We start from the raw sequence: 10210 nt of genomic DNA, 5'->3' as shown, positions 1-10210 counted from the left end.
GCCTTGGAACCCCTGGCACTCCCCGGCAGGGCCCGGCAATCGTCGGACACCGCCCACTCCCCGCCGGGCACCCCCCGCCTCTTAGTGCCGCTCCCCGGTGTCCCGGGCCCCTCAGCGCAGCCCCGTGGACACTCTCGGGCATCCCGGTATCTCCAGGCACCTTCGTGGTGCCGCCATTCTTTCCTCCCCGTGTTCCCATCAACCCTGGCACCTCCCACCATCCCCACCGCAGGAGCACCCTCCCCTCCCCATTCCTCCGTGCCACCGCCGGCTGCCTCCTCCCCCCTCTGCCATCTATGGGTGCACTGGAACTGCCGGGGGGGGGAAATCTGTGTGTGCCCCCCAGCCCCACTGTAGTGGGGGTTCCCATGGCCACCGAGGGACAGCCCCAGGGGGCTCATGCCCCCCAGCCTGGAGCAGCTTCTCGTGTGCTGGGTCCCCCCATACAGCGCCCCCAGGCCCCCCCCGGGCTAGCAGCTCTGGAAAGGCGGTTCTGCTTTCCTGGCCAAGGTCACTGACGCAACAGGGAAGGTTCTCAGCTGGTACCTGGGTGGGAAGAGCCAGTGCAGCTGCAGCCATGGCACCCTGCCCCTGCACCTTCCTCCTCCTACTGCTGGTGGGACCATCGCAATGGGGCCGGGGATGTTGCATGGCCACCCCCCCGGAGGTTCCAGGAAGAGCCGTGTCTTTCCATGGCCCTGCAGCCCCGCTCTCCATCCCACAGGACACGCTGATCTTCCCAGAGCATGGACACGGCCTCCAGCGGCAGAAAAGGGACTGGGTCATCCCCCCCATCATCTGCCCTGAGAATGAGCGAGGACCCTTCCCCAAGAAGCTGGTGCAGGTATGTGTCCCCACAGCGACCAGGCAGGGTCAGGGGGGTCCCCAGAGTGCTGGGACACGTCTCCACCTGCTTCTTCCTGCCATGCTGCCAGATCAAATCCAACAAGGACAAAGAGACCAAGGTTTTCTACAGCATCACGGGGCAGGGAGTGGATATTCCCCCTGTGGGTGTCTTCATCATCGAGCGGGAGACGGGGTGGCTGGAGGTGACAGAACCCCTGGACCGGGAGGAGAAGGATAAATACGTGGTGAGTTAGGGGGCATCTGTGGCAGGACGGGGACGGTCCTGGGGACTGCACACACACTGACTGTACCCTTCCAGCTCTACTCCCACGCCGTGTCAGCCAACGGGCAGCCCGTGGAAGACCCCATGGAGATCATCATCACCGTCACTGACCAGAATGACAACCGGCCCGTCTTCACCCAAGCAGTTTTCCACGGTTCTGTGCTGGAGGGAGCTGAGCCAGGTGGGACCACTGCCACCACCTGGCAGGCAGCACTGGAGAGATGTGTGACAGCTCACCAATAACCGCCTGTTCCAGGCACATCGGTGCTGCGGGTGCTGGCCACCGATGCAGATGACGCCGTGAACTCCGACAATGGAGTTGTGAGCTATTCCATCCTGAGCCAGGTGCCGGAAAAGCCCCAGCCTGGGATGTTCACCATCGACAGCAGCTCTGGGCTGGTCTCTGTGGCCATGCTGGGGCTGGTGGCACAGGTGAGCCCCGGACTCAGCTCCCACCGAGCTCATCCCCCACTTGTGGCTGACACAGCCTCTCGCCCTAGGAGGTCCCTGAATACACACTGGAGATCCAGGCTGCCGACTTGGGGGGATACGGGCTGCGAGCCACCGCCACTGCCCGCATCGCGGTGCAGGTGAGACATTGAGCCCCCCCCTGCCCCAGCAGTGCAGAAGGGCAGGGAGAGGCTGTGCTGAAGCCGGTGCTGCTCCCACGTGCCCGGCTGCCGCAGCTCCGATGCGCTCCAGGTGCTTTCCAAGGTGGGAGGCGAGGCAGGGATGGAAGCTGTGCTGTGGCTCCTCCTGGCCCGGTGCCCCAACTTCCCACCGGGCTCTGGGTCACCAGCCTCAGGGCCACGGTGCTGCCGGAGAGGGGGTGCCAGCGGGGCTGGGCGGGAAGCCGCCCGTGCCGGCTCGGCCCAGTTGGGGAGGAGCACCCGGTTCTGCGGGAGCCCCGTGCCAGGATAGCGGCATCCAGCCACACCAGCTCCACGGGGAGAGGCCGTGGCGCCAGGAAGGGAAGCCAGGGCCAAGGATGGCGTTTTGTGCGGGGTCACCGGCCACAGGTCCCTGTCTGAGTGGGACAAAGGACAGCCAGGTAAGCTCGCCGGGGTGTCTCTGTGGCACCCCCACTTCAGCCGGTGCTGATATCAGGCTGGCAGTGGGAACTGGTCCAGCTCCAGGGAGGCTGCCCGGTCCTGCTAGCTGCTGGGACACAGCCTCAGATCGTGCTCCCACCCCAGCCTGGGAGCTCCGGAGAAAAAGGGGCATGGCTGCCCTCAGCAGGGCTGACCTTGACGCCAGACAGCTCCAGAGAGCTGGGCAGGGTCAATGTCCGCCTGCACGTGACTCCATGGGCAGGGATGAGGCTGCTGGGACGGGGCTGCTTCCTCACCGGGTCCAGGCTGGCTGCTGTGCTGTGCTCAGGCTCATCAGGACAGGCAGGTGAGCGGGGAGCGTGGTGCTGCTCACCAGAGTACCTGCATCCTGGTGGGAACCAGCTGGCACCCACGCACAGCGGCTGCAGTGCCTCGGGCTGAGCACCGTGGCATGATCAGGACGTGAATTTCCATACCCCAGCTCTGGGGAAGAGCAAGGTGCAGGGACTTGGCTGCAGCACAGTCGAGGAGAAGGTAGATGGAGCTGCCAGGACAGGTCCCAGCGCTGCTTCCCCCTCTGCCACAGGCTGACGACATGTCTGCGGTGGGAAATGGCACCCTGACCACTCACGTGCTGAACACGGCCACGGGGCTGCCGGCAGCCGGCCTTGTTGTCCGCCTGGCCCAGCTGCAGGAGCCGGGACCGCAGTGGATGGAGCTGGCACAGAGGTAGGAGAGCTGGTGGCACTGGAATGGGGCAGGGACACTGCTGCCAGTGCTCTGTGAGCTTGGCCAAAGGCTCCTGGCACAACTGCTGCCCAGCCTTCATCTGGGGTTTATATGCTGGTGGCAGGGCTGGTGTTTCGGGGTGGGGCAGGGCTGCATTTTGGGATACAGCCGGACTGGCTTGGTCTGGTTTCAGACATACGGATGCAGATGGGCGCTGCCAGCCCCTCCTGGCACCGGGACAGGCCAAGTCTGGCACCTACAAGCTGCATTTTGAGACGGCTGAGTACTGGCAGGGACTGGGGCACACCAGCTTCTACCCCTTCGTGGAGGTATGGAGTGGGGGGGGACTGGGACAGGTGACATGCAAAGTCTGGGGGCTGGGGCCAGGCTCAAGGGGCTGCACTCCCCAGGGCCTCGCTCCAGGAGGGGGATTCCCACTGCTGTCTCCTCACGCTTCCTCAGGTCGTCTTCATCGTCAGTGACCCAGCACAGAAGCTCCATGTCCCGCTGCTGATCAGTCCCTACTCCTATACAACATACCGGGGCAGTTAGAGGGGCACAGCCTTCCCCTGGGGATGCAGGAATGATGCCACCGATGCCATTAAAAACTCCAAACAGCACTGTTTTTCTCAAAAAATCACCTTCCACTTTTAGGGGGACAGAAGGAGCCCCAAGGGCAGCCTGGTGGGGTGGACGGGATGCCTGGAGCCCTCCAGCTGTGGTCCCCCTTGGGAGGAGAATCTCCTAAAGATGCTCACTGGGGTCTGTTGGAAGGCATGGAGCAGGAAAAGGGGACAGCCCTACTATCAGTGTGCCAGTGTGACCCTTAGTGCTGCTGGCATCAAGTGGGCACTGAAACGAGTCCAGCAGGGCCTTGCCCCAGTTCCTGCCCTGGGAAGGGGAAGGACAGTGGCTGGAAACCCAGGTTATCCAGGGGGATGCCAAAGGCTGTCAGCTTTGCCTCGAAGGTCTTCAGCATGTCATTGTGTGCCTGTGAGGAAAGGGTCCCTGTCAGCCTCTGTGTCGGCAGAGGGGAGCTCCCTGCACCCCCTAGTTTCATTTCTAAGCCCCAATCCAAAGCTATGGAATCACAGAATCGTTTGGGTTGGAAATGCTTCTAAGATCACCGAGTCCAACTGTTTTCCTAGCAGTGCCCAGGTCCCCAAGTGCCACATGCACACAGCTCAAACCTCTCCAGGATCCCTCCCCACCCTTACCTTGCAGACTCGGGCCAGCTGGAACTGCAGGTCCTGGATGGTGGCATTCTTGGATTGGAGCACATCCTGCAAGAGGAGATTGGGATGAGGCTGTGCTGCCCAGCCCTGGGGACATGATGGCCATGCTATGGGCGGGTGTGGCGTGGCAGAGCACACAGAGGAGCTGCAGTGTGAGCAGAGCAGCCAGCAGCATGGCCTGGCAGGTGGCCACCACCCTGCCCCCTCTGAGTGGCACTGCCAGGGACAGCCAGCCCCAGGCAAGGACAGGGAGCTCCCACAGCCATCCCAGTCTGCCCCACTGTGCAGGGAGTGGTGGCGGCACCTGCTCCAGCAGCACCACCCTGCTGCCACGGCACCACGGGAATTACAGAGAGCCAGGCTCCCTGAGGCAGCTGAGAGCAGGAATTCAAGGATCCCAGCAGCTGCAGGAGAGCCCGACGCCAGTGATGCCATCCCAGGAATGTGTTTTCCTTCCACCTGCTGGGAGGTGACACATCCGCTGCCTGTCCCATAGGCCTCCCTGACTCCCCCTGCGGCAGGGACCTGGGCAGGGACAAGCGGGAGGGCACCAGGTGGTGGAGCTCTCCTTCCCTGTGTCTGTACCAACCCGCAGCAAGCACTGCTCCCTGGCTCCAGCTGCGGCAGGCTGCAGGAATGTGGGTCTCCAGGCTCTCTGCAGAGGTATTTTTAGCACAGCAGACACCGCAGAGCCCCAGGATCCTGTCTGCACTGTCCCCATGGCCAGGTGAGGCTCACCAGGTGTGACACCCCCCTCAACACACAGAGCCCCTGCGTGCCACCAGACCCGCTGGCACCCAGCTGTGTGGCAGCACAGGGTTCTGGCAGTGCCATGGGGCCTGCGGCCATGCTCTTCAAAACAGGCCCCACCTGAGCTACAGATCAGTGCCAGACTCTGCCACCCACACGCTCCACTCTCGAGGCAGAGCTGAGTGCCCCACGGCACCACACGTGGCCCTGGGAGTGCTGGGAAGGAGTGATGTGCCACCTACAGCCATGTAGGATGGGGACTGGTGCTTTCCAGAGGCAGCAGGCATCCCACCGTGGCCTCTGCCCCCCAAATCCAGCCCTAGCTGGGCCCCAGTACCTCCAGCTTGTTCGTGACCAAGGAGAGAGCACTGGGATCGAGGTTGGAGGCTGCAAGGACCTCACTGAGCTCCACCTCCTTCTTCTCCAGGAGGTCGAGGAGTCCCTTCAACTTCCGCTCCAGGAGCAGGTTCTTGAACCCCGTTTTTTGCTGTACCTCGTTAATGGCTCTGGTGAACTTCTGATAAAGCTCATCTCGCTCTTCCTGGACCTGCTCCGGGAGACAGCAGAGTGTCCCAGCACCCTCAGGGCCCCAGGGGGCACAGGGGCCTGCACGAGGCTGACTGGGATCTGTTAATGGTGTGGAACACAAAGGGGGCAGAAAACTGGTCCAGCAGCTCAGCCTGGCTGTTCCCCACGGCACCTGCAGCCCACAGGGAAGGCAGGTGCTGCAGCACAGCTTCCCCCCTCCCTTCTTCCCTCCCTGTCTCCCTCCCTACATGGCGCAGCACCTGCGCTTCTCCCTCCTCCTCCCCTCCAGGCCTGGAATGCCCCAATGGGCTCCCTGCAGCACTAATTCAGACCCCAGCGAGGGCCCCCGGCACACGGGGGTCTCTCCTCTCATCCCCACAGCTGGCAGCAGTCCCTGGCTCACAGCTAGTTAATAAGTGTCCTAATTAGGACACAGTCTCTCCTCCAAAGCCTATTTCTGAACGCTCCGAATCTGGTGCTGTCTTAATGATGGATTGTTAATGAGGCCTCGGATCAATGTTCATATTCCTGGGGATTTCTACGAATTGCAAATGAGCTCTCTCCTACCTCTTAAGATTTATCTGGGTTAGTGGGGGGGAGCACTCGTTCTGCAGGGCTCATCCCCAGCACCCCAGAACAACGAGAGGAAGTGACCCTGGAACACTGGCAGAAGGAGGGGCCCGTGGCAATCCCCCCTCTCCCAGCTCTGCCCCATGCAGCCCTGGCAGCCTGGGGCCCTGCTGGAGCGTGCATGATTGCTTAGCAAAGGACAAAGCCAGGCCTGTCTGCTGACCGTGGGAGAGGCCGGAGCTGGGAGCAGCTTTGCTGGGAACAGCGGTTATCACCCGGCTCTGGATTAGCTTTGGAAAGCCCAGGGCTAAGTACAGGCTCTGCTAAGCCCCACGCCCTATTCCCTGCTGAGGGTTTAGAGAAGGTTTGGAGAGGGAATGGGATGCCCAGCCCTGCTTGCAGATCTCACCTTACTGAACCGCTGCTCCAGAACCTCGTGTTCCCACTGAAGGTCCTTCAGCTCCTTCTGAGTGATTTTCAGATGGGCTTTCGAGCTCTGTGAACAGGCAGGGAGGGTTAAAAAGCACAAGATTGTCTAGAAAGTGGTGTAGATGTGTTCTGGGAAGGGAGGAGAGTGAGCAGCAGAGAGAAAAAACAGGCAACACCCCCCCTGCAGTGGGGTTGATCTCCCTTCCAGTCTCTCTTTGGATCCCCATCGAGATCACAAATACAGAGTAAGCAGAACAGGACTTGCTTTGCCCATCAATCACAGTACACCAAGTGGCAGAGGTGAGTGTTTTCCCTCCAGGAAGGAGACCATGAAAGGACAGGGCTGGCCACTCACCATCAGGGCCTCCTTGTCCCTGTTATAGTGAGCCAACTTCTTTTGCAGCTCAGCCACCAGGTCCTGGGCCTCCTGCAGAGGCTCTGTCAGCCCCTTGTTCTGGAGCAGCACTTCTGCCTTCTCCTTTTCCAAGACAGCCTCCTTCTTCTTCAGGTCTTCCACCTGCTCCTGTTCTTGGGAACACAAGTGCTGGCTCCTGGGAGCTGCCCAAGCCCCTCAGTCCCCCGCAGGACACTCTCCCCACTCATGTGGCAGTGTACAGGCCACCAGAAGCACCCACACTGACACCAAAACTGCCAGATCCAGCTGACACCCTGGCAGCAGCAGTCCCTGGGTGAAGGGGTGACACAGGGACAGGCAATACCTTCAGGAGGTTGATGAGTGCCAGGTTTTTGGCAGTGATATCGTTGTAGTAGTTCTTGATAGCACCAAAAGCCTCCTCATGGTTCCCCATCAGCTCGCTGATCTGAGTGTTCTTCCTCTCCTCCAGCTCATGGATCTCTGTCTTCCTCCGCAGGTCCATCTCATCCCGCAGTGCCTGCATCTTCCTGGTGTACTTGGCCTCCATCTCTGGGGGAAAATTGTCAGGGCTGGGGAAAAACTGGCTGAAACTGGGGAGGAAGAGTGACTGGAATGGGGAAGGGAAAAAAACACAGCTATAACTGAGGGAATACTCGCCAAAACTGTGTGGATTGGGACCAGCTGGAATTGGGAGGGGAAAACAGACAGAACTAGAGGGCAAATTAGACAGATCCAGGGAGAAAAAACAGCTGGAACTTGGGGGAAAACTGGCCAGAACCTCGGGTGGGGGAGATGAGCCAGAACTGGGATGTGAAGGTGACCAAAACTGGGAAGGGAAAAATGGCCAGAACTGGGGAGAACCTGCTCCCTCATGCTCAAGGTGCTGCTTGGGAACCAGAAGTAGCTCTCTGTCATGCTCCTCTAGGATCTGCCTCACGTCCTGACCTTTGGTCTGCAGCTCGAAGTCGCTGCGTAGCCGGGCCATCTCCCCCTCATGTTTCTGTGAGAAGAAACTCCGTGTTGGAATAAACAACCAAATCCCAAGCCAGCCCATCCCCAGGGATTCCCTCCTGCTCTTTGGGAAAAGATTCTGATCCCATGTTGATGCAGAGAGTGGTTTGTAAGCTCTCCAGCTGCTCTCATAGCCCCCCACTGTGGGAGAATGGTTACCCAGGAATCCCTTCTCCCTATTCCTGCACCAGAAATCCCATCCCACCCCATGGAGAGAGTCAGGGAGGCAAAATCCCACTCCTGCTCCCAGCCTGGGGTTGAGGCACCTCACAGGTGGCTCCAGCCCAGCTAGAGACGTACCAGGCAGAGGTTTGTAATGGCTGCTTCATTGGCCAACTCCTGCTCCTTCAGCTTTATGTTCAAGGCACGCTTTTCTTTCCACAACTCCTGTTCCTGGTCCCAGTGATCCTTCTGGGCCCGCTTCAGGGACAGCACTCCCTCCGCCTTCAGCTCTGTCAGGTTCTCCTGCTGCTCGTGCAACAGGTGCTTCACCTTCTGCTTGTACACCTAAGGGCAGGCCAGAGACCGGGTGAGGGGCTCAGCAGGAGACAGCTGGAACTGGGATGCTGGTGAGACATTCCTGGATTGCATCCTGCCCAGCTCCTCCTCAGAGCTGCCCAAGGCTCTCCTGGAGCCCTTCAGCCCCACCTTGATCTCCAGTTGGTGCCGCTCCTCGGCCTCCTCCATCTCCCGGTCCCGGTTCCTCAGCTCTGCTTTCTTCTCCTCCAGCTCCCGGCGGGTGATTTCCCAGTAGCTCTGAATCCTGTTACACTCGAGCTGGAAAGAGTTCCGCTCCTGCCGCTCCCGGTCCAGCTCCTCCCGGACATGTGTGATATGCTCCAGCAGCTGCGAAGCCAAGAGGAACAGACAGGTAAGGGGGAAGGGAGGCCTTGGACAGGTGCCTTTGGAGACTCCATGTCCCAAACCTAGCAGGACGTGGTGGTTGTCACTCGTGTGGAGATGTGGAGGTCCCTGACTGAACCCAGCAGCTTCTGCAAAAGGAGTCACAAGACCTCATCTGACTGCCTGCAGCCTGGGATGGGGCTCTGGCTTGCAATATCCAGTAACCATTCTAGGTACTTAGATATGTCTGGTTCATAGAATTGTTTAGGTTGGAAAAGTCTCTAAGATAAAGTTTAACTGTTCCTCCAGCACTGCCAAGGCCACCCCTAACCTATGACCCAAGTGCCACATCCACATGACTCTTAAATCCCTCCAGGGATGGGGACTACACTAGCTTCATTCCCTTCTCTCCAGCATGCTCCCCCTTCCAGACCCTCTCAGGGTCTTTCTTGTCATGAGGGGCCCCAAAATCACCAGTGTGGCCTCAGCAGTGGCCAGAACACAGGGCTAGAGAGCAGAGGGTGGGATGAGGAGGCTGCTCCTTCCAGGAACAGCAAGAACGCCCCTCCCGAGCCCCAGCCAGGCGTCAGTGACACAAACCCCGGCTGCTCGTCCCTGTCTCCCTCTGCACCTGTTGCTGTCCCCGGAGCCGGGGCCAGGCGCCACGCAGGAGTCCTCAGAGCTGTTCTCACATGTTCTTACCCCTCCTCCCCGGGGTGGCCCGGGGGACCTCTCACCTGCTCCCTGCTCATGTCCTCCGGGGCCAAGCCATCCACCACCGCCGGGCCTTTGCCCCCTTTCCCTTTCTTTCCTGCTTTCTTTTTGGGTGCCTGAAGACAGAAAGCCAACCACAGGAGGTGAATGGGTGAGGAGGAAAATGCGCTGTTCAGGGCCCCCGTGCCGGGCCCGGAGCATCCCGGCTCTCACGGCAGGGATGGGGCGACAACGGCGACACGGAGCCTGGAAGAGGCACAAGCACTGCCACTGCGGACCCAGCTCCGTGGTGAACCCCTCGGCACAAAACACCTGTACCCAAATAACGCCTGAGAAGCATCACCGCAGTGCTGAGAACGGCGTCCAGGGCTCCGTACACTCCCCGGGAGTGGACCGGGACACCATGGGCATTGCAGACATCGGGGCGCGGGGCTCCACCGCCCTCCCCTGCCCGCACACCCTGGCCGCAGGACACCCTTCAGTAGTCGCCGCAGTTCTCCCCTTGGCCCCGGTTCTCCTCCCGATCCCGGCCCGGGCGCGGGCCCGGTTCCGCTCTCACCATGGCGGCGGCCAGCGGCACCAGCGTCTCCGGGCAACGGATGGCAAATCCCGCGAGAGGATGGCGAAATTTCGCGAGAGCCGTACAGCGGGGAGACGCGCCCCCTAGCAACGCCACGCTCCGCCCTGGCAACGGAGGCGGGGCCAGCGAGACCGGAGGGGTCGGGGACGGGACCGGGAGGGGACACCGGGGAGAAACGGGGGGACATCGCGGGGACCGGGCGGGGAGGAAGCGGCTGGAGGCGGTGTGAGGGAACGGGGAGGCGGGGGAGTTCGGGGAGGACTG

The 10210-nt window shown here is 61.0% G+C and overlaps 3 protein-coding genes across 5 annotated transcripts; 2 read left to right on the top strand and 1 right to left on the bottom strand.

The window, feature by feature from the left end:
- Positions 1-480: 480 nt before the first annotated feature.
- LOC106852108 (5-hydroxyisourate hydrolase-like) lies at positions 481-3530 on the top strand. 2 transcript variants are annotated; one of them, XM_014874521.2, is made up of 8 exons: positions 481-844; positions 936-1091; positions 1166-1310; positions 1386-1561; positions 1630-1719; positions 2768-2910; positions 3104-3239; positions 3373-3530. In XM_014874521.2, the coding sequence occupies exons 1-8, from the start codon at positions 578-580 to the stop codon at positions 3460-3462; spliced, it is 1203 nt and encodes a 400-aa protein (XP_014730007.2). In that variant the 5' UTR covers positions 481-577; the 3' UTR covers positions 3463-3530. The 2 variants fall into 2 exon arrangements, with proteins under 2 accessions (XP_014730007.2, XP_088028287.1); XM_088172161.1 differs by lacking the exons at positions 481-844; positions 936-1091; positions 1166-1310; positions 1386-1561; positions 1630-1719 and adding an exon at positions 2022-2180.
- On the bottom strand, positions 3512-9989 carry DRC4 (dynein regulatory complex subunit 4). 2 transcript variants are annotated; one of them, XM_014874520.2, is made up of 11 exons: positions 9926-9989; positions 9390-9482; positions 8458-8655; positions 8110-8316; positions 7744-7798; positions 7142-7347; positions 6778-6945; positions 6403-6489; positions 5233-5442; positions 4128-4193; positions 3512-3901 (listed from the first exon to the last, which is right to left on the bottom strand). In XM_014874520.2, the coding sequence occupies exons 1-11, from the start codon at positions 9926-9928 to the stop codon at positions 3752-3754; spliced, it is 1443 nt and encodes a 480-aa protein (XP_014730006.1). In that variant the 5' UTR covers positions 9929-9989; the 3' UTR covers positions 3512-3751. The 2 variants fall into 2 exon arrangements, with proteins under 2 accessions (XP_014730006.1, XP_088028283.1); XM_088172157.1 differs by having other exon boundaries at positions 9685-9947.
- Positions 8558-10068, top strand: LOC148222427 (uncharacterized). Its single transcript, XM_088172158.1, has 2 exons — positions 8558-8680; positions 9489-10068. Exons 1-2 carry the CDS (start codon positions 8635-8637, stop codon positions 10031-10033), a joined length of 591 nt encoding a protein of 196 aa, XP_088028284.1. The 5' UTR covers positions 8558-8634; the 3' UTR covers positions 10034-10068.
- The last annotated feature ends 142 nt before the right edge of the window (positions 10069-10210 follow it).

The sequence above is a fragment of the Sturnus vulgaris genome, chromosome 12 (assembly GCF_052056855.1).
Source record: "Sturnus vulgaris isolate bStuVul1 chromosome 12, bStuVul1.hap1, whole genome shotgun sequence".
Taxonomy (NCBI): domain Eukaryota; kingdom Metazoa; phylum Chordata; class Aves; order Passeriformes; family Sturnidae; genus Sturnus; species Sturnus vulgaris.
The sequence above is the reverse complement of the archived record's forward strand: the minus strand, read 5'-3'. Positions and strand labels throughout refer to the sequence as shown.